At 46.9% G+C, this 27,499-nt stretch overlaps 1 protein-coding gene across 3 annotated transcripts in view; it reads left to right on the forward strand.

The window, feature by feature from the left end:
• Positions 1–27,499, forward strand: part of tbkbp1 (TBK1 binding protein 1) — a 97,951-nt gene that overhangs the window by 1,082 nt on the left and 69,370 nt on the right. For 2 of the 3 annotated variants that reach the window (XM_078424463.1, XM_078424464.1), the window contains exons 2-4: positions 13,455–13,762; positions 23,806–23,925; positions 24,918–25,079. In XM_078424463.1, the coding sequence (XP_078280589.1) occupies positions 13,475–13,762; positions 23,806–23,925; positions 24,918–25,079 (570 nt within the window). In that variant the 5' untranslated portion in view covers positions 13,455–13,474. The remainder of the gene's footprint in view (positions 1–13,454; positions 13,763–23,805; positions 23,926–24,917; positions 25,080–27,499) is intronic. The other variant, XM_078424465.1, reaches the window with a different exon arrangement.

The raw sequence follows: 27,499 nt of genomic DNA on the forward strand, positions 1-27,499 counted from the left end.
GAGCATCTCTGGAGTGAAGGAATGGGTGACGAGACTGGAAGGCAGGGGACAGGGAAACGAGAGATGTAGACGGTGATGTAGAACAACGAATGAAAGATGTGCAAAAAAAGTAACGATGATAAAGGAAACAGGCCATTGTTCGCCGTTTGCTGGGTGAAAACGAGAAGCTGGTGCGACCTGGGTGGTGGAGGAATGGAGAGAGAGGGAATACTTGAAGTTAGATAAATCAATAAAGTTGTAAATCTGTGGAATTCACTGCCACAGAAGGCAGTGGAGGCCAAGTCTCTGAATGCATTCAAGAGAACTAGATAGAGCTCTTAAGGATAGCGGAGTCAGGAGGTATGGGGAGAAGGCAGGAACGGGGTACTGATTGAGAATGATCAGCCATGATCACAGTCTGAAGAAGGGTCTCGACCCGAAACGTCGCCCATTCCTTCGCTCCTGAGATACTGCCTGACCTGCTGAGTTACTCCAGCATTTTGTGAATAAATACCAGCCGTGATCACATTGAATGGTGGTGCTGGCTCGAAGGGCCGAATGGCCTACTCCTGCACCTATTGTCTATTGTCCAATATTGATACCATTGGGTTGTACGCTGCCCAATTGAAACATGAGATTGTTAATATTCAGCTTTAATATTTTCTCAAGTCTGCTTTGGTGTAGATTACACTGTGGGATTTCTCTATACTGCAATAAATCCCCTGTAATAATCCCAAATATTTCACAGAGCAATTTAGCGGGCTTTCTTTTTTCACCGCTTGTTAATATAAACCGTTTATTCCAAGCAATGAAGAAACTTTAGATAAATCACAACTTTTGTTTTATTGTTTAAGGTCACCATGATGAACGGATCAGCTTAGCAAAAGTTTTACTTTTGCAAAAGTTCCCAGGATCATAAACATAAATACTCCACTGAATATTATTATTGAGATCCCCACTCGAAGATAAACGAAGGAAATATTTTCATTTATGTTTGAAGATTATACCCTCCAGATCTTGTATCCAATGGTTGAAAGGAACGATAGGATGCCATAGATGGCATTCTATGCCATCCTATCCTGGCATATTCTATGCCAGGATAGGATGGCATAGAATGCCATCCCTCGTTCCATCCCTGGCTGAAAGGAACGAGGGATGGCATTTCGTGCCATAAAGATCAACTGGCTCTGGTGGGATTTATAGAGTCATAGAGTGATACAGTGTGGAAACAGCCCCGTAGGCCCAACTTGCCCACACCGGCCATCATATCCCAGCTACACTAGTCCCACCTGCCTGCGTTTGGTCCATATCCCTCCAAACCTGTCCTATCTATGTAACTGTCTTAACTGTTTCTCAAATGTTGGGACAGTCCCAGCCTCAACTACCTCCTCTGGCTGCTTGTTCCATACACCCACCACCCACTGAGTTAAAAACTTACCCCTCAGATTCCTATTCAATCTTTTCCCCTTCACCTTAAACCCATGTTCTCTGGTCCTCGATTCACCTACTCTGGGCAAGAGACTCTGTGCATCTACCCGATCTATATCTCTCATGATTTTATACACCTCAATAAGATCAGCCCCCCATCCTCCTGCGCTCCAAGGAATAGAGTCCCAGCCTACTCAACCTCTCCCTATAATTCAGACCCCCTAGCCCTGGCAACATCCTTGTAAATCTTCTCTACCTCTCCTTATAACTCAGACCCCCTAGCCCTGGCAACATCCTTGTAAATCTTCTCTGTGCCCTTTCCAGCTTGACAACATCTTCCCTATAACACAGTTCCCAGAACTGAGCAGAATACTCTAAATGTGGCCTCGCCAATGTCTTATACAACTGCAACATGACCTCCCAACTTCCATGCTCAATGATGAAGGCCAACGTGCCAAACAGCTTTTTGACCACACTATCTCCCTGCGACTTCACCGTTAAAAAACCATGCACCTGCATTCCTAGATCCAATTAGACAGTTCTCTAATTTTTCTTGATTGTGTCCAATTCCACATCCAACACCATTTTCAGGTTTAGGAAGTATTCCTTCTCTCATTCCTTCTCTCCAGAGGTGCTGCCTGTCCCGCTGAGTTACTCCAGCATAGTGTGTCTATCTTCACCGTTAATAAGGTAGAATTTACTACCTGATCTGAAAATTAAACAATGCTCCAGGTTTCAGCTCTGACCTACTATTCTGAAGAATGTCTGCATTTAACTAGCACCCTTCATGCCCCAGTCAGGATTCCCAAAGCAATTTACATCCCAAAGTAGTTGTTAGAATGCAGGAAGCACAGCAGTCAAATTGTGAAAAGTAAGTTCTCACAAATAACAATGTAATCATTATAAAATAATCTGCTTCTCTAGTAATGTTGAAGAACAGATAAATACTTACCAGAACTCCAGACATTCCACCAGACAGGCACAGCCTCTTCCCCTCTGCTCTCAAAGCTTCTTCCATTCGCCAGGGCACCGTCCAATTCACCTCTACCCCATTGCGGACATTGGAACTTGTGTGTGGAACCGATGTGCCACAATGCTGAGAACTATATTCTGCACTCTGTATCTTTCCCTTTGCTCTCCCTATTGTACTTGAGTTTGGCTTTATCGTATTTAGATAGAAAGACTGGAGCGACTGGGCTTGTATACACTGGAATTTAGAAGGATGAGAGGGGATCTTATTGAAACATGTAAAATTATTAAGGGATTGGACACACTAGAGGCAGGAAACATGTTCCTAATGTTGGGGGAGCCCAGAACCAGGGGCCACAGTTTAAGAATAAGGGGTAGGCCATTTAGAACGGAGATGAGGAAAAACCTGCCTGTCCCGCTGAGTTACTCCAGCAATTTGTGTCTATCTAAGAGTATTGTCCGGAGAGAGACACAAATTGCTGGAGGAACTCAGCGGGACAGGCAGCATCTCTGGAGAGGAGGAATGGGTGACGTTTCGGGTCGAGCCCCTTCTTCAGACTAGAATCAGGGGAAAGGGAAATGAGAGATTTAGACGGTGATGTATGGTCCAATTAAAGTGGTGAACCCCAATAATGAAACAGACTGCTCAGTCTCCAGCCCCTCCACCATAAATTAGTTGCCAATACTGTTCTATATGTTTTTGAGTCACAAAAACAGGCCTCTCAGCCCATCACATTTATACTGATGTAACCCTACATTAATTGCCTTTTAAAACATTCTCCCTGCAGTCTCATGAACTCCCACCCAGATTCTACCATTTACCTCCAAATCCCCCCCAAAATTTACAGTGGCCCATTTACTGACCAACCTGCACATGTTTGGGTTGACATATGATGAACACTGGGCCTGTACTCGCTGGAGTTGAATGGTGGAATAGACTTGATGGGCTGAATGGCCTCATTATGCTCCTATCACTTATGAACATCTTTGGGATGCATAAAAAGAAACCAGAGCATCTAGAGGAAACCCATGTGGCCTTGTGGAGAATGTGTCAGATCTACAACGACAGCACCCATCGTGATTGCACACTGGTCTCTGGTACTGCACGTTTCAGCATTGTAGGGATTTACAGTCAGAGTTTGAGTTTAGTTTATTGTCACGTGTACTGAGGAACAGGGAAAAGCTTTTCCAGGCAGCGGAAACAATCGAGCTGTCCACAGTGCACATGATAAAGGGAATAAGGTGAATAGCGTTTAGTACAAGATAAAGTCCAATCAAAGATAGTCAGAGGGTCTCTAATGAGGTAGATAGTAGTTCAGGACCGCTCTCTGGTTGTTGGTAGGATGATTCAGTTGCCTGATAACAGCTGGGAAGAAACTGTCCCTGAATCTGGAGGGGTGCGGTTTCACACTTTTGTACCTTTTGCGTGATGGGAGAGGGGAGAAGAGGGAGTGGCCAGGGTGCGACTCATCCTTGATTATGCTGCTAGCCTTGCCGAGGCAGCATGAGGTGTAAATGGAGTAAACGGAAGGGAGGTTGGATTGTGTGATACATTTAAGAACCTTAGGTGCTCGTGCTCGATGGTCAATTGGGAGTGAGAACGGCATAAAATTTACCAATTAATAGACAATAGACAATAGGTGCAGGAGGAGGCCATTCGGCCCTTCGAGCCAGCACCGCCATTCAATGTGATCATGGGTAATCATTCTCAATCAGTACCCCGTTCCTGCCTTCTCCCCATACCCCCCGAGACCTACGTGGGTTTTCTCCGGGATCTCCGGTTTCCTCGCACGCACCAAAGACATACAGGCTTGTAGGTTAATTGTCTTGGTATAATTGTAAATTGTTCCCAGTGTGTGTAGGATAGTGTAAGTGTGCGGGGATCGCTGGTCGGCGTGGACTCGGTGGGCTGAATCTGTATCTCTAAACTAAACTAATAATAAAAACATGGTAGGCTCTGGTTTATTTGGCATTTCTTCAGGTACCTGACTAGTGATGAATACCTACAATGCCAAAGGTGCCACCTTTTTGAACGTAGAGATAATACAGCACAGGAACTGGCCCTTCTGCCCACAACGTCCATGACCAACATAATGCCAAGATAACTAACTTCATCTACCTGGACGTGATCCATATCCCTCCACTCCCTGCATATCCATGTGCTAATTGTGTCTTAAATACCACTATCGTATCTGCCTCCACCACTACCCCAGGCAGTATGTTCCAGGCACCCATCAGGCTCTGTGTATTTAACAAAAACTTGCCCTTCACAACCCTTTTGGTTTGAAGGGCAAAAGTGAGTGCTATCTCCCTCTGTTAAAGGATAATTCTGTTGATGTCCACGCCGATATTCCTCAACCAGTACCATGAAAGCAAATGATCTGGTCATTTATCTCAATTATACCCTGTTCTTTTTAATGGGCTGTCAATTTGACTGCAAAGAATTAACTGCACTTTAAAAAAAAGCTTTTACGGGCTCTAGCTACTTGACATGTTGGGGGATGTATAAGATTCCTACTGCTATCCATGTGCTTGTCTAAATGTTTGTTAAACATTGCGATAGTCCCCTAGTTCACCTGAGACCCCAGATCATAAAATCCAAAAAAGATATTGTACGTTAGTCGTAGGTTAAAATGCTGGGCGGCAATCCCACTAGACTGGGTAGTGCATCAGTTTTAAACTTCACCTGATACTTATTTTGATATTGAACATAATTGAGCAGAATAGAAAGTTAACATTGAAACCAACTCTGTCGGATTATCGTAGAAAGGAACTGCAGATGCTGGTTGACACTGAAGGTACAGACAAAATGCAGAAGAAGGGTCTCGACCCGAAACGTCACCTATTCCTTCCCTCCAGAGTGGTAAAATGTAAAAATTGTCCCTAGTGGGTGTAGGATAGTGTTAATGTACAGGGATCACTGGGCGGCACGGACTTGGAGGGCCGAAAAGGCCTGTTTCCGGTTGTATATATATGATATGATATGATATGATATGCTGCCTGTCCCGCTGAGTTGCTCCAGTATTTTGTGTCTCCTGTTGGATTAGCAGTGTGCAAAGTAGGTTAGGTAGACACAAAACGCTGGAGTAACTCAGCGGGTCAGGAGGCATCTCGGGAGAGAAGGAATGGGTGACGTCTCGGGTCGAGACCCTTCTTCAGAGTAGGTTAAATGGCTTCAATGTGTGAATGCAACACTTCAGCTGTGGTTCTGTTCACTTTATTTGTTATGTATTTCTCTTCATTTGCCAGCACCAAGCAGTAAGCCCTATATATTTTGTGCAGTGTTTTGCCCTGGATAGATGCCCTCATTCCGATATTGTCGGTTCATGCTGCCACACAACCTTCTTTATGGTGCTCATGGTTGACAGATTTCAATTGCTTCAGTTTGAAATACACAGGGCTTTTAAACAAATCATCTAATCCACTAGGGCTGATTATCAGTCAATGCTTTCATTGTAGTGTCCTAGATTTACTACTTAGAACCCGTTTACATTAAGTTTATGAAGGCTTGCTTCATAGTGTGTGATGGAGTTTTTAAGGCAGTTATTTTATACAACTTTGCACTCTTGACAACTGTCACACCAATAAAGAAAGACACAAAGTGCTGGAGTAACTCAGCGGGTCAGGTAGGGTTGCCAACTATCTCACTCCCAATACGGGACAAGGTGACGTCACGGCCCCGCGCCCCATGTGACCTCACCCAGCCAGCGGCCACATGCTCCTGCTCCACCAATGGCGGCCGCCCGGGCCGGGAGGCGGGAGGCAGGCGAACACACTCGGCCCCGCTCCCCGAACACACTCCGTTAGCCTACATTGTCCCGGCCTACAGCGGCCCGCGGGCCTAATACGGGACAAGGGCGGTCCCATATGGGACAAACCAATTTAGCCCAAAAAACGGGATGTCCTGGCTAATACGGGACAGTTGGCAAACCTAGGGTCAAGTAGCATCTCTGGAGAACATGCATAGGCAACATGGGTGGGGAGGAACTGCAGATGCTGTCTTAATCGAAGACAAACACAAAAGGCTGGAGTAACTCAGCGGGTCAGGCAGCATCTCAGGAGAGAAGGAATGGGTGATGTTTTGGGTCGAGACCCTTCTTCAGACTAGTCGTGGAAAGGGAAATGAGGGAAAAAACACTTTTGCCTGTTTCCTTTATCATCGTTACTTTTTTGCATATCTGTCATTCTTTTGTTCTATATCTCTCTGCATCACTGTCTATATCTCTCGTTTCCCTTTCCCTTTCCCCCAACTAGTCTGAAGAAGGGTCTCGACTCGAAAACTCACCCCTTCCTCCTCTCCAGGAGATGCTGCCTGTCCCGCTGAGTTGCTCCAGCATTTTGTGTCTGTCCTCTTAAGAAAACGGATGCTTTTAGAGTCTTCAGCGAGGAACTTTGTGATGCCTTGTATTTTACCAGCGATTCGGCTGTGATTTGTAAAAGGGGAGGCACAAAGGCATGAAGCCAAAGATTTCTGATCCTTCGACTCTGCGGAGGGCTGTAGTTGACAGATTTTTAATGATCTGCCTGCATATAATCTATTCATTGAGATGGCAATGATTTCTGCTACTCAGATTTACAAACAGAAACCAGGAATGGTTCAGTGGAAAGAAATAATTTGGGCAATCACGGCTGTGCCCAAGTCTTTGAACCACGTATCCAATTAATCTCGCACCCCGCTGTGTCTCCTCGGTTCTACAGTATTTTCCTTTTTAAATATAATGACAACCATCACATCTCGACCTTGAAGAGATGAATTGCTGAACTATATGCTTGGGGGGGGGTGAATAAGAACCCAGCATCTCTCTCTTCTAATCCAAGGGGTGGCACAGGGGTAGAGTCAGGGCCGTCTTAACGCATGGGCCTGATGGGCACTTGCCCGGGGCCCCACGAGCATAGGGGCCCCATGCTGATCTGTGTATGTTAAGTGACTTGCAATAAATAAATACTACTTTAAAAATGTAGGTTCAATAAGTGCTTTTTTCGCAACAATTTCGGTCCCAGTGTTTTTTTCGCAACATTTTCCATCCCTAAGTGCTTCTCACAGCGATCTGTTTCGCAACAATTACCTCCCTAAGTGCTTTGCTTTTCCATCCCTAAGTGCTTCTCACAGCGATCTGTAAGTGCTTTTCGCAACAATGTAGCACCCTAAGTCCATCGCTAAGTGCTTTTCGGTAAGTGCTTTTCGCCGGCACAACAGGGGGGGGGCTGGTAGGGAAAGGGGGGTGGGGGAGAGTAACGGTGGGGGCAACGGGGAGGGTGGGAGGAGGAGAGAGTGGGGGTGGGAGGAGGCAGAGTGGGACTGGGGAGGGGGACAGCAAGGGTGGGGTTTGGTGGTGGGGGGAAGAGAGAGTGGGGGAAATGGGGGTGCTGGGGAAAGGGGGGTGTTTAATTTTATCGACCATTTACATTTTTATTCCTGTGAGTAGTTGTCGTAGGGGCCCCAGTACACTGCCTTGCCCGGGGCCCATAATGCTGTAAAGACGGCCCTGGGTAGAGTTGCTGCCTTACAGCGCCAGAGACCTGGGTTCCATCCTGACCATGGGTGCTGTCTGTATGGAGTTTGTACGTTCTCCCCGTGACCGCGTGGGTTTTCTCCGGGAGCTCCGGTTTCCCACCCTCCAAAGACGTATAAGTTTGTAGGCTAATTGGCTTTGGTTAAAAATTATCATTTGTCCCTCATGTGCGTAGGATAGTGTTAGTGTGCGGGGATCGCTGGTCAGCGTGGGCTCGGTGGGCCGAAGGGCCTGTTTCCGTGCTGTATCTCTAAACTAAACTAAACCATAATGCTTGTAGAGCATTAAAATTTTACTTCCTTCACTACCTTCCTCTCTGCTTCAGGGTCTGATTTTATTTATTTTTGCTCCTCTCCCTTTGTTTGAGGGTCTGCATGGCCCCATTTCCATCCAGATCAGAGTGTATATAAAGTTGCTTACTATGTGCAGTCTCTTCAATATTCTGAAGTTTTGGTTATTGAGAAACAAGTCATTGTAAATTCGCAACTAGGAAGTGAAAGTGCAAGAGGAATAACTTTAGTGTAACTGAAACCACAATCGGTATCGAAACCTGAACCGGGCCTTTTGCAGTGGATAACATTGTGTTTCACTAGGTGCCTGAAGACATCAAAACTTTTCTGGGAGAATCTCAAATGGGTTGTGGAGGGGTGGAATGAGAGTGATCAAGAAAGGTTTATGAACCACTTTGTTCATAAATTCATAAGTGATAGGAGCAGAATTACTTTTGCTGAGGAAAAACTTTTTCAGTCGGAGAGTTGTAAATCTGTGGAATTCTCTGCCTCAGAAGGCAGTGGAGGCCAATTCTCTGGATGCTTTCAAGAGAGAGCTGGATAGAGCTCTTAAAGATAGCGGAGTCAGGGGGTATGGGGAGAAGGCAGGAACGGGATACTGATTGTGAATGATCAGCCATGATCACATTGAATGGCGGTGCTGGCTCGAAGGGCCGAAATGGCCTACTCCTGCACCTATTGTCCATTGCATATTGTCTATAATTAGGCCATTCGGCCCATCAAGTCTACTCCGTCAATCAATCATGGCTGATCTATCTTTCCCTCTCAACCCCATTATCCTGCGTTCTCCTCGTAACCCCTGACACCCGTACTAATCAAGAATCTATCAATTTCTGCCTTAAAAATATCCATTGGCTTGGCCTCCACATCCTTCTGTGGCAATGAATTCCACAGATTCACCAACATGTGACTAAAGAAATTCCTCCTCACCTCCTTCCTAAAGGTGCGTCCTTTTATTTTGTGGCTGTGCCCTCTGGCCCTAGACTCTCCCACTAGTGGAAACATCCTCTCCACATCTACTCTATCCAGGCCTTTCACCATTCGGTACGTTTCAGTGAGGTCCCCCCTCATCCTTCTAGACTCCAGCGAATACAGGCCCCATGCTGTTTTTATGCAGATTTTATTCAGGCGTACAGGAAAGATTGATGGTGTCAGGAACCTTGTATGCAAGCCTATTCATTTATGGTCACCAGGTTGTAGTACTTGGCAAAATATGTAGAAAGGAACTGCAGATGCTGGTTTAAACCGAAGAAAATCTTGGAGTAACTCATTGGGTCAGGCATCTTCACTGGAGAAAAGGAACAGGTGATATTTCGGGTTGAGACCTTTCTTCAGACTGTGGCACAAAATGCTGGAGTAACTCTGGTGCATCTCTGTTGAAAAGGAGTAGGTGATGTTTTGGGTCAGACCTCTTCTTCGGACTTCAGATTGAAGAAGGGTCCCGACCTGAAACGTCACCTTTTCTTTTTATCCAGAGATGCTGCCTGACCCACTGAGTTACTCCAGAACTTTGTGTCTATCTTTGGCATAAACTAGCGGTCTGAAAAAGTCAAAAATATTTGTGTGAGGATCGATCAGGTCAGGCAGCATCTGGGGAGGTAGTGGACAGATTTTGGGTGGGGACCCTTCTTCAGACTCCCCAGTGACTCTGAACAGTTTGAGTTTGGTGATTAGGATTTAACGTTGCAACGGGAAATCAACTTCAAAGGTCTATTTTTAATCATTACTGTGTACATGGAAAGGAAACCATCAGCAAAGTCAGGCAAAAATTTGTATCTCTGCCAATTGTGGTTAACTCTTTTGTTCCCAAATAATTTTATTTCTAAGTTAGCGAAAATGTTACCTTGTGGTACAAAATATTAGTTGCAGAGAATAGTGGAAAAATAGGGTAGGTGAGTTTTAACTTTTAGAAAGGTTTGTTGCAATTAATGGGAGGCAGAAGAGTGAGGAGGGTGGAGCAAAGGGGAGTCAAATGTTTAGTTTGGATTAGAGATACAGCACGGAAACAGGACCTTCGGCCCACCGGGTCCGCGCCGACCAGCGATCCTACACGCGAGAGACAATTCACAATTTTTACCGAAGCGAATTAACTTGCAAATCTGCACGTCTTTTGAGCGTGGGAGGAAACCGGAGCACCCGGAGAAAACCCGCGTGGTCACGGGGAGACTGTACAAACTCCGTACCGACAGCACCCATAGTCAGGATCGAACTCTGTTCTCTGGCGCCGGAAGGCAGCAGCTCTACTGCTGCGCCACCGTGCCGCCCAAGTTTTGGCAGGTTAAAATATAGTAAGATAATATCAAAGACAACTTGACACAGGGCTCACTGGGTGGATATCGTTTGAAGTGTAGATGCATGAAGATGTTGAGACTTTTCCTCTGGGTTGTGTAAGGATGGAGTGAGACTGATCGAAGTGTAGCAGATCTGGGTTTGTTTGTCAGCCCTGGAAAGGGAAGAGTTAAAAACAGTAGACTTCATTGTCAGCTTTGGTTCCGGTTTGAATCTAGAAGGAGTGCAACATTACTGAGGGAGAGCTGCGCCATCAGGGCTATCAGCCTTGAAACGGGACGTTAAATGGGCACGGGTCGTACAGCTGTTGTCTCGAAGCCCTGAGTGAATGATCCTGACATCCGGTGCTGTCTGCGTGGAGTTTGTACGTTCTCCTTGTACGTGGTTGCAAGGGTTTCCTTTTAGTAGCGCCGGTTTCCTCCCCCATCGCAGAGACGTATGGATGGGTGGGTCGATTGGCCGCTGTAAATGGCTCCCAGCGAGTAGCTAAGTGACAGGACACAAGGGGGATAATGGGAATGTGGGGAAAATATCATGGGATGAGTCCACTGGGATCTTGATGGCCAGTGATTTCTCAGTGGGTTGAAGAACCTTGTGTAAAACTCTGACTTGAACTTGGCTCTGCAGCTGAAAGTTAAAGATTAACCTGAGGGGTAACTTGTTTTACACAAAGGGTAGTGGGCGTATAGAACGAGCTGCGAGAGGAAGCAGTTGAGGCAGGTACAATCATTATGTTTTAAGAGACATTTGGACCGGTACATGGATAGGATGGCTTAGAGGGATATGGGCCAAGTGCAGGCAGGTGGGACTAGTGTACGTGGGGCATGTTGGTCGGTGCAGGCTAGTTGGGCCAAAGGGCCTGTTTCCACATTGTATGACCGTGACTGTATCCTATATCCTATGGGATGAGTTGGGCCAAAGGGGCTGTTTCCACGTTGTATGACCATGATTGTATAACTCCTATGGGATATGTTTGTGGAAGTTTTCCCAATGTCCATCCTTCAACAAACATCACTAGCAGAGATGATCTGGTCCTTATCACATTACAGATTACCAGCGTTTACTGTGTGGAAGGATCGGACAGACTAGGTTCGTATCCATGGAGTTTAGATGAATGAGAGTGAACCGGGAATGAGTTGTGTGAGATTCTGAGGGGTGCATGTGGACTGGATGTCCACTCTTGTGGTCAACTCCACAACCAGCGGTCACTATTATGGAATAAAGATTTAGAGATACATCATGGAAACAGGCCCTTCTGTCCATCGACCCGTATACTAGTTCGGTCCTGCTCACTAGGGACACTTTCACAGAAGCAGGTTAACCGGCAAACCTGCTCACCTTTGGAGTGGGGGAGGAAGCCGGAGCACCTGGAGAAAACCCACGCAGTCACAGGGAGAACGAGCAAACTCCACGCGGCCAGCATTGAACCCGGGTCTCCGGTGCTGTACGCTAGCAACTCTACCTCCGTTTAAGTCAAAGTTGAGAATTTGTTTTTCTTTCCAACAGTCGTGAGTGTTTGTGACTTTGACCTCAGGACGCAGTGGAAACAGATTATTTAAATGTACTTAATGCAGTGTGGGACATTCTTGTAAAGCAAGGGGGTGACAAATGACTGGGGCTGACTGGAACGTAGTGTTGAGATTACGATTGGATCAGCCATGAGTTTATGAATTGGCAGATTAATAAATAAGATTAATCGGTGGGAGTGGAGAGAGAGGTGTTCCTCCTGCTCCTAATCTTATGGTTACATAACAAGGGTTGTGAGTGGCGTGGTGGCGCAGCGGTAGAGTAGCTGCCTTACAGAGTCAGAGACCCGGGTTTGATCCTGTCTACGGGTGCTGTCTGTACGGAGTTTGTTCGTTCTCTCCATGAACTGAGTGGGTTTTCTCCAGGTACTCTAGTCTCTTCCCACTCTAAGTTTGTAGGCTAATTGTCATCAGTAAAAATCGCAAATTGTCCCTAGTGTGCAGGATAGTTTTATTGTACGGGGTGATCGCTGGTTGACGTGGACTCGGTGAGCCGAAGGGCCTGCTTCTGCGCGAAACTAGCACGAAACTAAACTAAACTAGTTTGATCCTGACCTCGGGTGCTGTCTGTGTGTGAGGTTTGCACTTTCTCCCTGCGACTGTGTGGATTTCCTCCAGATCCTCTTCTCCCACATTCGAAAGACGTGCAGGTTTGCAGGTGAATTGGCCTCTGTAAATGTCCCCTTTTGTGCAGGGAGTGGACGTGAAAGTGGGGATAACACAGCACTCGTGTGAACGGGTGATCGATACTCAGTTGGCCGAAGGGCCTGTGTCCATGCAGGATCTCGAAACTAAAGTAAAGGGTGACTAGGCTTCAAAAGTACTTCATTGAGCCGGACGTTATGCGGTCTCCTAAGAATGTGAATGTGTAGGAATGAACTGCAGATGCTGATTTATACTGAAGACAGACACAAAATGCTGGAGTAACTCAACGGGTCAGGCAGCATCTCTGGAGAAAAGGAATCTATCTGAAGAAAGGTTCCGATCTGAAATCTCACCTAGTCCTTTTCACCAGAGATGCTGCCTGACCCGCTGAGTTACTTCAGCGTTTTGTGTCTGTCTAAGAATGTGAATTTAGTTTCATTTGGAGATAACAGCACGGAAACAGGGCCCTTGGCCCACCTAGTCCACGCTGACCAACGATCACCCCATTCACTAACACTATCCTCCACAATGGGAACATTTACAATTTTTACCAAAGCCAAATTAACCTACAAACATGTCCGTCTTTGAAGTGTGGGAGGAAACCGGAGCACCCAGGGAAACCCACGCGGTCACAGGGAGAACGTACAAACTCCGTACAGACAGCAACTGTAGTCAGGATGGAACCCGGGTCTCTGGCGCTGTAAGGCAGCAACTCTACCGCTGCTCCACCGCGCTGTCCCTAACTAAAACACAAGATAGGTGTTCTGCTTGAATAAAGGGGAAGCTGATTTGTAATTGTCTCTCGCTTATAACAGTTTCCTGATGACTGCCTACTATGGATTCTTACAACTTCTTCGAAGAAGATATCAGTATTCTGGAGCAGGAGGGACTCCATGATGATGAGCTGTGGGTGGAGACGCCCAACACTGAGGGGCTGTGGGTGGAGACGCCCAACACTGAGGGGCTGTGGGTGGAGACGCCCAACACTGACCTTACAGAAGAGGAGCACTCCGCCTCCCACTTTGCGCTGATCACCGCCTACAACGATATCAAGCAGAGGTTGATCGGGATGGAACGGGACAACACCACTCTGAAGAGGAAACTCCAACAGTACGACCTCAAGGTAAATCTCGGCAGCAGATTTTGTGATTTTTGTTGTTGTTTGTATTTTGTTTGTTGCTGTGGAGCCACACAGGTGTGGGCGTTTTGTTTTTACCAAAGTGGGTGGTTTTGCAGATGGTGAAGATGGTTGTGAAAGATCGCAGCAGGGTCTTGATCGACTGGGCTGAGGAATGGTTGATGGAATTTAATACAGAGAAATGTGAGGTGTTGCAATTTGGGAAATAGACAATAGACAATAGGTGCAGGAGGAGGCCATTCGGCCCTTCGAGCCAGCACCGCCATTCAATGTGGTCATGGCTGATCATTTTCAATCAGTACCCCGTTCCTGCCTTCTCCCCATGCCCCCTGACTCCGCTATCCTTAAGAGCTCTATCTAACTCTCTCTTGAATGCATTCAGAGAATTGGCCTCCACTGTCTTCTGAGGCAGAGAATTCCACAGATTCACAACTCTCTGACTGAAAAAGTTTTTCCTCATCTCAGTTCTAAATGGCCTACCCCTTATTCTTAAACTGTGGCCCCTTGTTCTGGAATCCCCCAACATTGGGAACATGTTTCCTGCCTCTAACGTGTCCAACCCCTTAATAATCTTATACGTTTCGATAAGATCTCCTCTCATCCTTCTCAATTCCAGTGTATACAAGCCTAGTCGTTCCAGTCTTTCAACATATGATAGTCCCGCCATTCCGGGAATTAACCTAGTAAACCTACGCTGCACGCCCTCAATTGCACGAATAGCCTTCCTCAAATTTGGAGACCAAAACTGCACACAGTACTCCAGGTACGGTCTCACTAGGGCCCTGTACAACTGCAGAAGGACCTCTTCGCTCCTATACTCAACTCCTCTTGTTATCTAATCTAAAATAGACCAGGACCTACACAATGAATGATAGGGCTCAGGGTAGTGTTGGAGAGTAGAGGGATCTAGGAGTGTAGGTGCATGGTTCCTTGAAGGTGGATTCGCAGGTGGATCAGGTAGTCAAAAAGGCTTTTGGCACATTGGCCATCATCAGCCAGAGTATTGAGTATAGAAGTTGGGAAGTTATGTTGCAGTTGTATAAGGCGTTGGTGAGGCCGCATTTCGAGTACTGTTTTCAGGTATGGGCACCATGATATAGGTAAGATGTAGTCAAACTGGAAATGGTAGAGAGAGGATTTACGTGGATGTTGCCAGGACTAGAAGGTCTGAGCTATAGGGAGAGGTTGAGTAGGCTGGGTCTCTATTCATTGCAGCGCAGGAGGATGAGGGGGATCTTGTAGAGGTGTATAAGATCATGATAGGAATAGATCGGGTAGATGCACAGCGTCTCTTGCCCAGAGTAGGTGAATCGAGGACTAGAGGACATAGGTTTGTGAAGGGGAGATTTAATAGGAATCTGAGGGGTACCATTTTCACACAAAGGGTGGTGGGTGTATGGAACGAGCTGCCAGAGGAAGTAGTTGAGGCTGGTTCTATCCCAACTTTTAAGAAACAGTTAGAAGGATAGGACAGGTTTAGAGGGAATGCGGGCAGGTGGGACTAGTGTTGCTAGGGCATGTTGGCCGGTATGGGCAAGTTGGGCCGAAGAGCCTGTTTGCACACTGTATCACTCTATGACTCTAAGCCGAATAGTGTCCGATCTTAGTTGGATAATCCTCTGTGTATTAAAACATGAGCTGCCCATGTGCTTTTATTTCTGGCAGCATGATAGTGACATAATAGGTTTGCAGAGAATTATGAGTCATCTAGGGTGGCGCACTGGTAGAGTTGCTGCCTTACAGTGCCAGAGTGACGGGCTTGAAGAAGGGTCTCAAACCTGAAACGTCACTCAGTCCTTCTCTGCAGAGATGCTGCATGTCCTGCTGAGTTACTCCAGCTATTTGTGTCTATCTTGAGATCACATATACCACACATAGGTGCAATTAGTTCAAACTCAAGTACAATCGATAGAGCAAAGGGGAAGACACAGAGTGCAAAATATAGTTCTCAGCATCGTGGTGCATCAGTTCCATAGACAAAATGTGTGGAAGTCAATCAGCTTGATGAAGGGTCCCGACCTGAAACGTTACCTATTCATGTTCTCCTGCCTTTATGCATAACCTGCTAGGCACCTAGTCCAGCTATTTGCGTCTTGAATTACATTGAACGGGTTTGATTGAGTTTAGAGATACAGTGTGGAACCAGGCCCTTCGGTCCATCGAGTCCGTGCCGACTGGCAATCACACTATACACTAGTGCTATCCGACACACTAGGGGCGATTTACAATTTTGCCAAAGTCAATTAACCTGCAAACCTGTGCATCTTTGGAATGTGGGAGGAAACCGGAGCACCCGGAGAAAACCCACGCGGTCATGGGGAGAACGTACAAACTCCGCACAGACAGCACGTAGTCAGGATCGAACCTGCCTCTCTCCCTGTGAGGCACCGGTTTTACCACTGTGCCGCCACGCCGCCCCTAATTGAGAAGAAGGCTCTCGACCCGAAATGCCACCCATTCCTTCTGTCCAGAGATGCTGCCCGTCCTGCTGAGTTACTGCAGCATTTTAGTGGCTGTCGTTGCTGCCCCCTGATCGAGATGAGTTGATTTGATTGCGTTGAAAGTTTGGGCAAAGTCAGTGATATTATCAGCGAGATGAATGGACTGAATCATCACATTGCTGTCCTCCACATGAAGCTTCTGGACACGCAGGGAGTTTGGCCTCTGCTTCAGCAAGAGGTTCCTTTGTTAAAGTTGGAGCTGCAATTGAAGCAGCAGGCCAGCAGGGGAGCTGGTGCTCACACCTAAATATGGCACAGTGTGTGTGTGAATGGGTGACCGTGTAATCTGTGTGAAAGTGGGTCAGTTTGTGAGCTCAATTACCTGAGACATGAGGATTGCCCAGCAAACGCGGGCAATCAGCCAGTCAAAATCTTTTTCTCCTGAAGGGGAGTTTTGGCATGAGGGAATTAGCAAATAGGTGATTGGGTAAGCGGTAACCGAACTGCACAAGCAAAAATGTTTAATTCACAAACATATTCAAAGCCAGATCTAGGGTTGCCAACTGTCCCGTATTAGCCGGGACATCCCATATTTTAGGCTAAATTGGTTTGTCCCGTACGGGACCGCCCTTGTCCCGTATTAGGCCCGGGGAGGCGCTGTAGGCCCGGACGCTGTAGACCCGGACGCTGTAGGCCCGGACGCTGTAGGCCCGGACGCTGTAGGCCCGTCGCTGTAGGCCCGGATGCTGTAGGCCCGGACGCTGTAGGCCCGGACGCTGTAGGCCCGTCGCTGTAGGCCCGTCGCTGTAGGCCCCGACGCTGTAGGCCCCGACGCTGTAGGCCCCGACGCTGTAGGCCCCGACGCTGTAGGCCCCGACGCTGTAGGCCCCGACGCTGTAGGCCCCGACGCTGTAGGCCCCGACGCTGTAGGCCCCGACGCTGTAGGCCCCGACGTTGTAGGCCCCGACGCTGTAGGCCCGAGGAGGTGCTGTTGGCCCGGGGAGGTACTGCAGGCCCGGACACTGCAGGACCGGACGCTGCAGGCCCCGATGCTGTAGGCCCGAGGGAGGCGCTGTAGGTCTGGACGCTGTAGCCCCGGATGCTGTAAGTCCCAACGCTGTAGGCCCGGGGGAGGCGCTGTAGGCCCGGAAGCTGTAGGCCCGGACGCTGTAGGCCCCGACACTGTAGGTCCCGACACGCTAGGTTTCCGACATTTTAGCTCTGGACAGTCTGGGTCCAGAGGCCCAGGAGCCGCCTGACGGAGGTTGCGTAGCAACCCGCCTCCCGGTGCGGGCGATCGCCATTGGCGGAGCGGGAGCACGTGGCTGCTGGCTGGGTGAGGTCACATGGGGCGTGGGGCAGTGATGGCACCTGGTCCCGAATATTGGGAGAGATAGTTGGCACCCCTAGCCAGAACAGACAAAGGGCTCAGATGTTTATGGCACCAGTTCATGCAGCTTTCGATTGTAGCATTAACATTCTTATAGTCTGATTTCAAACTGTGTCCGTTCACGGAATAATGAAATCTTCACCTGAGTCCACTGTACCAGTCATCCTCTGATAATCCCTATTCTAAAATTCTCACTCGCATTGGAAATGGCTTTGAAAGCTAAGAGGTGAGTTTGGTTTGGTCGATTATTGTCACGTGTACCGAGGTACAGTGAAAAGCTCTTTGTTGTGTGCCAGCCAGTCAGCATACAGACTATACTGGGTACTGAACTGAAAAGTCATTTTTCCATTCCATCCACAGATGCCGCCTGACCAGTTAGTTATCCCTAGCACTTTGTTTATGCTCAAGATTCTAGCATTTACTGTCCCTCGTGACTATCAGTTTAGTTTAGGTTCGTTTTTATGATTGTCATACGCTTGGGCAGTTTGCAGCCCAGCGGTATGAACATTGACTTCTCCAACTTTGGATAGTTCCTCTGTCCCTCTCTTCCCCTCCCCCTTCCCAGTTCTCCCTCTATCTTCCTGTCTCCACCTATCTCCTTCCTTTGTCCCGCCCCCCTGACATCAGTCTGAAGAAGGGTCTCGACCCGAAACGTCACCCATTCCTTCTCTCCTGAGATGCTGCCTGACCTGCTGAGTTACTCCAGCATTTTGTGAAATAAATACCTTCGAGGTACAGTGGAAAGCTTTTTTTGTTGCGTGCTGGCAGTGGCGTATCGAGGTTATTGGCAGGTACTTGAAGAGGGCGCCACTGAGCAGTTTCTATTAGCTCCAGCTACTCGCCTTGTGATTGGCCTTCACTGCCCGCTTCCCCTTGCATCCAGGGGTGGGCCGCTGATTGGCCATTGACCGGGGGGGGCCCATGGTGAGTGGTGGCGTGGCAGTGCGCTCCCGGGAAGGCTGTGTCCTTACCTGCATGGAGCAGTGGCAATGCAGCACAGACACTTTGCTGGACAAAGCCCCGGCTCCAGCAGCAGCAGCAGCAGCGCACCCTACACCCACCCACCCAACCAGCACTCCACTCCAACACAACCCAAAGCAAAGAAAATGATCATAACCAGCATCAGCGAGGAAACCCACTGTGGTGCGCGCGATCCAACTCACTCCACCCTCGCCCCATGCCGTCGCGCATGCCATCCTCCCTCCCTCTCCCCCCTGCCACTCTCTACGTGCGTAGTTTTCATTTCCTCTCCACCCTCCACCTCAGCTTCTCGTTGGGTCAGCATCTGTTGCCCGGACCAAACTCCCCGCCTTCGCCAGACGCGCACACGAAGTGATCCCGAGGGCTGGCGAATGCCTTGGGTCGGATCGTCCGTTCAATGCGAGCAGGGAGAGAGAGAAAGAGAGGGAGGGAGAGAGGGAGGGAGAGAGGGTGTCAGATATTTGGACAGGGGCACAATTTCAGCGCTTGCCATGGGCGTTATTTTCCGTAGATACGCCCCTGCGTGCTGTACACGATTACAATCAAGCCATCCACGGTGTACAGATATAGGATGAAGCGAATAACGTTTAGTGAAAGGTAAAATCTGATTAAAGATAGCCCGAAGGCCACCAATGAGGTAGATGGTAGCTCAGGACTGCTCTCTAGTTGTAGATAGGATGGCTCAGTTACCTGATAATAGCTGGGAAGAAACTATCTGTGAATCTGGAGGTATGCCTTTTCAAAGTAGGGTAAACAGTGAAACACATTTCCCATCGCTGAGGTATCTATAAACACAAGGCAAAGGTTTGAGCTGAGAGTTGGAAGATTGATAGGGCATTTGGAGAATAATTTTTTTCACTCACTGTGTATCTGGAATTTGGAACACATTGCCCTGAGGGGTTGGCGTAGGTCGCGACTTCATAACATTTGATTGGTATTCAGAGGTGCACTTGGAAAGCAGTGGCATAAAGGCTGCAATCTGAATGCTAGAAAATGTGTTTGGTTTAGATATGTTCTTCAAGACTAGTCAAGAGTGTTTGATTATCTCGCGCACGGGAACCAGAAAAATGAGATTCTTACGCACTGCAGTTTTATAGGCATATTAATGCAACAACAGAACAAATGAATATACACAAAATTCTGGAGTAACTCAGCAGATTAGGCAGCATTTCTGGAGAACATGGATCGCTGATGTTTTGGGTTGCTACTTGAAGCTTCGTGTATTCATGTTCTACAGAGATGCTGCCTAACACGCTGAGTTACTCCAGCACTTTGCGCATTTTTATTTTGTAAACCTGTATCTGAAGTTCCTTGTTACTACAAATAAATAAACAATAAACTTTAATAACTGAAATTATACTTATAAAGGTTACCTAGTATAACTTATAATAAGTTATACTAGCTACCTTTTATAAGTATAATAACATAATATATGTTATACTAGGTAGTCGGACCATAAATTCTAAACTGGAATTTAGAAGGATGAGAGGGGATCTTATCGAAACGTATAAGATTATTAAGGGGTTGGACACGTTAGAGGCAGGAAACATGTTCCCAATGTTGGGGGAGTCCAGAACAAGGGGCCACAGTTTAAGAATAAGGGGTAGGCCATTTAGAACTGAGATGAGGAAAAACCTTTTCAGTCAGAGAGTTGTGAATCTGTGGAATTCTCTGCCTCAGAAGGCAGTAGAGGCCAATTCTCTGAATGCATTCAAGAGAGAGCGAGCGAGATAGAGCTCTTTTTTTTTATTTTTTAAATTTTTGAAAAGCATATGTACAAATAGAAATAAAAGACACATTTGTTACAGAGTTCTTACATAGCTTCAATTTTTAAATTTTTAAAGAGAGTAAGTAAAAATAAAAAAAACTATAAACTATTGGGAAAAGAGAATAAGAGGATTAAAAAAAAAGATATAACTATAAAAATTAAAGGGAGTAGATCTGGGAGACAATAACCACAGTTGTACATCCAACCCCTAACTCAAGTTTCAACTTTTAATTTTTAATTTTTATTTTAGTCCTGTGCCAAACCCATTTACTTTTCTAAAAATTCAATAAATGGAGACCATATTTTTAAAAATAACTCAGGTTTGTCAATTAAGGCAAATCTTATTTTTTCCAAATGCAGGGTCTCTGTCATTTCCGTAGTCCACATTTTAATTGTGGGGGTTATTGGTTTTTTCCAAAATTTAAGTATTAATTTTTTCGCAGTTATTAGATTGTAATCAAGAAAATGTACCTGACTTGTTGTAAAATTTGTAGTATGTTCTGATAATCCTAATATAATTAATTTTGGATCCATATCCAATTGTTTGTTAATAACTTTAGAAGCTATTTTAAAAATCTCCAACCAGAAGTTTTGCATTTTTATACAAGTTACGAAAATATGAGTTAAATTAGCTTCTTGAAATTGACATTTATCACAAATAGGAGAGATACTAGGAAAAATCCTATTTAATTTCGTCTTCGAATAATGTAATCTATGTATTATTTTAAATTGTATTAAGGAATGTCTAGTATTTAATGAACATTGGAATTATAATGTCGATTCAGGCATACATCAAGTGTTTCTGGATCTCTAAACTTATATTCTTGCATGTGTAATTTTACATAATCTCTAAGTTGTAAATATCTAAAATAATTATTAACATGTAATCCGTACTTCTGCTGTAAATCCTGAAAAGAAAGAAAAGTTCCCTTATGATAAAGATCTCCCACCCTTTTAATTCCATAACTTTTCCATTGAGCAAATCCTCTATCTAAGACAGACGGTTCAAGAGAGAGTTAGATAGAGCTCTTAAGGATAGCGGAGTCAGGGGGTATGAGGAGAAGGCAGGAACGGGGTACTGATTGAGAATGATCAGCCATGATCACATTGAATGGCGGTGCTGGCTCGAAGGGCCGAATGGCCTACTCCTGCACCTATTGTCTATTGTCTATAATAGATCAGGCACAAGTTGTTTGAGTTTGGTTTATTGTCATGTGTACCGAGGCACAGTGTCGAGCATTGAGTGCAAGATTGTACAAACCCAATAGTGGTTTGGTGCTGAGGTAGGGCTGTGGTTAGGGATGTACAGCGTGGTTCAAGAATCTGATCATTGATGGGAAGAAGCTGGAGGTAATGGTTCTCAGGCTCCTGTTCCCAATGGATACGGCCAGATGAGAACATGGTCAGGGTGGTGTGGATCTACGATGACATGCACTGCTTACTTGAGGTGGCGATTCCTGTGGAGTTAAGTTGGGATAGACATGTTGGGCCAAAGGGCCTGTTTCTATAATGTATGACAAAGACATTCAGCGGCTCTTCTATAAACTGCAATGTCAAGTCAAGTCAAGTCAATTTTATTTGTGTAGCACATTTAAAAACAACCCACGTTGACCAAAGTGCTGTATATCAGTTCAGGTACTAAGAACGAACATACAATGGCACACAAACATAACAGCACATACATAAACAGTTCACAGCGCCCCCTCAGAGGGCCTCAAATGCTAGGGAGTAGAAATAGGCTTTGAGCCTGGACTTAAAGGAGTTGATGGAGGGGGCAGTTCTGATGGGGAGAGGGATGCTGTTCCACAGACTAGGAGCTGCAACTGCAAAAGTGCGGTCACCCCTGAGCTTAAGCCTTGACCGCGGTATAGTCAATGGAAACACATGAGAGGACATGCATTCAAGAGAGAGCGAGATGGAGCTCTTAAGGATAGCGGAGTAAGGGGGTATGGGGAGAAGGCAGGAACGGGGTACTGATTGAGAATGATCAGCCACGATCACATTGAATGGCGGTGCTGGCTCGAAGGGCCAAATGGCCTCCTCCTGCACCTATTGTCTATTGTCTATTGACAGATGTGGCCCTGGTTGGAGATATTATCCAAGAAAGGTTCCCGTCCATCATCACAACCCTCCCTTGGTGCTCGAATGTCAGTTGACATATGATGAAAGAATGGGTCGACTGGGCTTATGTTCACTGGAATTTAGAAGGATGAGAGGGGGTCTTACAGAAACATATACAATTCTTAAGGGATTGGACAGGCTAGATGCAGGAAACATGTTCCCGATGTTGGGGGAGTCCAGAACTAGGGGTCACAATTTAAGTATATGGGGTAGGCCATTTAAGACTGAGATGAGGAAAAGCTTTTTCATCCAGAGAGTTATGAATCTGTAGAATTCTCTGCCACAGTGGAGGCCAATTCACTGGATGTTAGCAAGAGAGAGTTAGATATAGCTCTTAGGGCAAACAGAATCGAGGGATATGGGGAGAAAGCAGGAGTGGGGCACTGATTTTGGATGATCAGCCATGATTGTATTGAATGGCGGTGCTGGCTCGAAGGGCCGAATGGCCTCCTGCACCTAAAGTCTATGTTTCTATGAGACGTTTGTGCTTAAATCTCGTAAAGTATGGCTTAAATCTGCAACTTCCTCATTACACTCAGAATTGTCACTAACTAAGCTGTGATTGTGAGAGAGAAATCAAGTTGGTGGGTGGGTGGGTGGTGTGGGGAGAATTCTCCCTCTCGGATGTCAGTGGGTGCTGAATGAACCAACATGAGATGTTTTAAACAACCAGAAGGGTGAAAATTGTCGCGATCAAAATGATATTTGGTTTAGATCATTATTGTGACGTGTACCGAGGTTGTGAAAAGATTTTGTGTTTGGTGCTACCGAGCCAGTGAAAATACCACGCATGATTACAATCAAGCCGTCTACAGTGTACAGACACAGAATAACATTTTGTGCAAGATGAATCCAGACTAAAGATAGTTCAAAGGCCTTCACTGAGGTAGATGAGAGGCCAAGACTGCTCTCCAGTTGGTGATAGGGTGGTTCAGTTGCCTGAACACAGCTGGGAAGAAACTGTCCCTGAATCTGTACGCATTCTCAAACTTTTGCACCTCTTGCCCGATGGGAGGGGAGAAAAGAGAGTGGTCCTTGATAAACTGAGGATAGACACAAAAAGCTGGAGTAGCTCGGCGGGACAGACAGCATCTCTGGAGAGAAGGAATGGGTGATGTTTTGGGTCGAGACCCTTCTTCAGACGTGATGATGCTGGTGGCCTTGCCAAGGCAGTGTGAAGTGTAGATGGACTCAACGGAAGAGGGGTTGGTTTGCATGATGTTCAGGGCAGCACCCACAGCTCTCTGCAATGTGGATCGTGGGTCGAGTTCACGGAGCTGAGTTGTCTATTATCTCTGACGTTCCATCTCCCCTCTTCACTTCCCAGTTTTCCTTCTCCAACGAATGTGCAGATGATCGGAAATCACCTCAAGGCCTGCTCGATGTCACTCTGCTGCGCAATGAGAACAGGCGTCTGAGGGAACAGTTGGACCATCTCAGGAATCAGGTTTGAGCCGAGTTTAAAGTCCATGGCCCCTCCTTCCGAACCTTTCAACCTTTCAGGGTGCTCTTTTAGAAAGGAGGCAAGGAAGGACTTCTTTAGTCAGAGGGTAGTTAATCTGTGGAACTCATTGCCACCTATCCACCTATCACTCGCCAGGGTTTGCCCCACACTCGCCTCTCTTTTGCCACTCTATCAGTCTGAAGAAGTGTCCTGACCCTAAAAGTCAACTGTCCATTTTCTCCCCAGATGCTGACCTGACCTGCTGAGCACCTCCCGAAGGTATCACAAAATGCTGGAGTAACTCAGCGGGTCAGGCAGCATCTCTGGAGAGAAGGAATGGGTGACGTTTCGGATCGAGACCCTTCATCAGACTGATGTCAGGGTGCCGGACAAAGAAAGGATGTAGGTGGAGACAGGAAGACAGTGGGAGAACTGGGAAGGGGGAGGGGAAGAGAGGGACAGAGGAGCTATCTAAAGTTATAGAAGTCAATCTTCATACCGCTGGGCTGTAAGCTGCCCAAGCGAAATATGAGATGCTGTTCCTCCAATTTGTGGTGGGCCTCACTGTGACACTGGAGGAGGCCCATGACAGAAAGATCGGACTGGGAGTGGGAGGGGGAGTTGAAGTGCTCAGCCACCGGGAGATCAGGTTGGTTAAGGCGGACTGAGCAAAGATGTTGAGCGAAACGATCGCCGAGCCTGCGTTTGGTCTTGCCGATGTAGAGAAGCTGACATCTGGATGTGTCTATCAGGATGGGCGAGACCGAGTACCTCCAGCACTTCTGTGTTTTGCTCAAGATTCCAATATCCGTAGTTCCCTGCAGCTCAATCCCGAGAAAGACAGTAAAAAATACATTCAGCTGAGATACAATAATGAAGGAAGTATTAGATTCAGTGCAGTACAATGCTTCTGTTCCGTCCCCTCCCCCACCCCAACAAGATTGATTCCCCCACGCATCTCATCGATTTACATGATTTTTTAAATTAATTTTCAGCTTCAAGACAGCAAAGAGAGAGAGGATCACCTGGATGAGGTTATTCAGGCTTACGAAAAGATAAGTTTGGAGAAAGAAGACCTCAGTCACCAGCTGGAGGAAATGGTACATCTCCACTCTAACTCTATCAGTGTGGTGACTGGTTCATTGTTCTGCATCTCAGTGAGTTAATACGCCTGTCGTTTTCTGATTGGGTTAGCTGGCAGCAATTCCTCGGAGACCTGCCACCGACTGCTTAAATAACGGTGAACCTTTCACAGTTATCCACAAAGGTTGCAATCGGAATAAAGGATAACTGGTGCTGTATTATTATCACCGCGCAGAAAGTCCAGTCAATTTATTTGAGAGCTCTTGTGAAGACGTAACAAGCTGTGGATAAAGGGGAGCAGGTGCATGGACTGTCATTTGGTGGTGCATCTAAGATCGTAGGGAGGGGGGGGAATAAAACCTTGTCTAGGGGGTATTATGGGGGTATTGTTTAGGGGGTAATATGGTTTAGATTTAGAGAATCAGAATAGCCTTTATTGTCATCCAAAAAAAACAAGTCTTTTGGACGAAATTCCGTCACCCACAGTCCAACAATAAGAGCAATAAAAATAAGCAATAATGCACACCATCACAAACCAACACAAAACAAAAAAAAGAAACATCCATCACAGTGAGTCTCCTCCAGTCACCTCCTCACTGTTATGGAAGGCCAGAGTGTCTTTTCTCTTCCCCTGCCGTCTTCTCCCGCGGTCAGGCTGTCGAAGGTGCCACGTTCCAGGCCACGCCGGATGGTGAAAGGTCCGCAGCGGGCCGACCCAAGCCCCACGATTCGGGGCGGGCGAAGACGCTGCCGCTGCACGTCGGGGCGGTCGTGGCTCCCGACATTGAAGCCCCCGCCGGGCAGAGAAAAATCCCGCGGCCTATTTCAGGCCGCGCCGGACGGTGAAAGGTCCGCGGTGGACCGACCCAAGCCCCACGGTTCGGGGCGGGCGAAGACGCTGCCGCTGCCGGAGCTCCTGATGTCGGCCCTCACCCAGGGGCCTGCGAGCTTCCGATGTCCACGCGGCCCGCGGCCGGAGCCTCCGGAGCCTCCGAAGGCGAGTCGCAGCGCCACCACAGCCTCCGAAGGCAGCCAGCTCCGCAGATGGTAAGTCCGGTCGGCGGGCTCTGCGAAGGTTTTAGGCTTGGGTTTATTATTGTCACGTGTGCCAAGGTACAATGAAATGCTTTATTTAGCATGTTATCCAAACAGGTCAGATATGCCAAAGATAAACACAAAGTTCTGGAGTAACTCAGCAGGTCAGGCAGCGTCTCTGGAGGGAAAAAAGGAAGGGTGATGTTTTGGGCTGGGATTCGTCTTCAGACCTTTCATCAGACCCTCCATCAGACCCTCCACCCGAAACATCACCCATCATCTTTCTGAAGAAGGGTCCCTGAAGAAGGCTTCTTATCTTCTTCTGAAGAAGAAAAAGGGTCCCGACCTAAAACGTCACCCATCCTCTTTCTCCAGAGATGTTGCCTGACCTGCTGAGTTACTCCAGCACTTTGTGTCTATCTTTGGTATTAAGCAGCATCTGCGGTTCTTTGATTCTACAGATCAGATATACCATACATAAATACAATCAAGACAAACTCAAAGGCAATAGGTAGAGCAACAGGGAAGATACAGAATGCAGGATCTAGTCCTCAGCATTGTCGTGCATCAGTTCCATACATTGGCACAGAACACACTTGACATAAATATTTATCTTCTAGTTTTGCAAGATGTAATGACTGGTATGCTCGAGGGAGTGTTGCCTGTGCCTCTGCTTTTTACTCTTGATATAAATAACTCGGATGAAGGCATCAAAGGTTACTGTATTTGCTGACAACGCAGGAATAGGGTAGGAAATGCAAGTCGAATTGGTGGTAAAGAAAGCAAACTCAATGCTAGCACATTTTTCAAGAGGTCTTGTATGCAAAAACAGGGATGTAATGCTGAGGCTCTACAAGGCGCTGGTCGGGCCGCATTTGGAGTACTGTGAGCAATTTTGGGCACCATATCTGAGCTATGATGTGCTGCCTCTGGAGAGGGTCCAGAGGAGGTTTACAAGAATGATCCCAGGAATGAGCGGGTTAACCTATGATGAGCAGTTGTCGGCACTGGGCCTGCACTCGCTGGAGTTTAAAAGAATGAGGGGGGGGACCTCATTGAAACATACAGAATAGTGAAAGGCAGCAACTCTACCGCTGAGCCACCGTGGCTGTCTCTGTGTACAGTGATGCTCATACTGTCCCTGCCACTCACTCTATGTACCCCACCACAATTTGGAAGGGCTTTAGTCGAGCGAAACAGGACTTAATTGGAACGTGCAGGTTACTGAGGGGTCTTGACCCTTGAGTGTGATGGGGATGATTCCTGCATTGGTGGAATCTAGAGCTGGGAGTCACCGCGTATAAATAAACCATTGCCTGTTTCAGACTTCGGAATCAAGGGATATGGGGAGAAGGCAGGCACGGGTTACTGATTGTGGATGATCAGCCACGATCACAATGTACGGCGGTGCTGGCTCGAAGGGCCAAATGGCCTCCTCCTGCACCTATTTTCTATGTAT

Source organism: Rhinoraja longicauda, chromosome 29 (genome assembly GCF_053455715.1).
Source record: "Rhinoraja longicauda isolate Sanriku21f chromosome 29, sRhiLon1.1, whole genome shotgun sequence".
In the NCBI taxonomy this organism is placed as follows: Eukaryota; Metazoa; Chordata; class Chondrichthyes; order Rajiformes; family Arhynchobatidae; genus Rhinoraja; species Rhinoraja longicauda.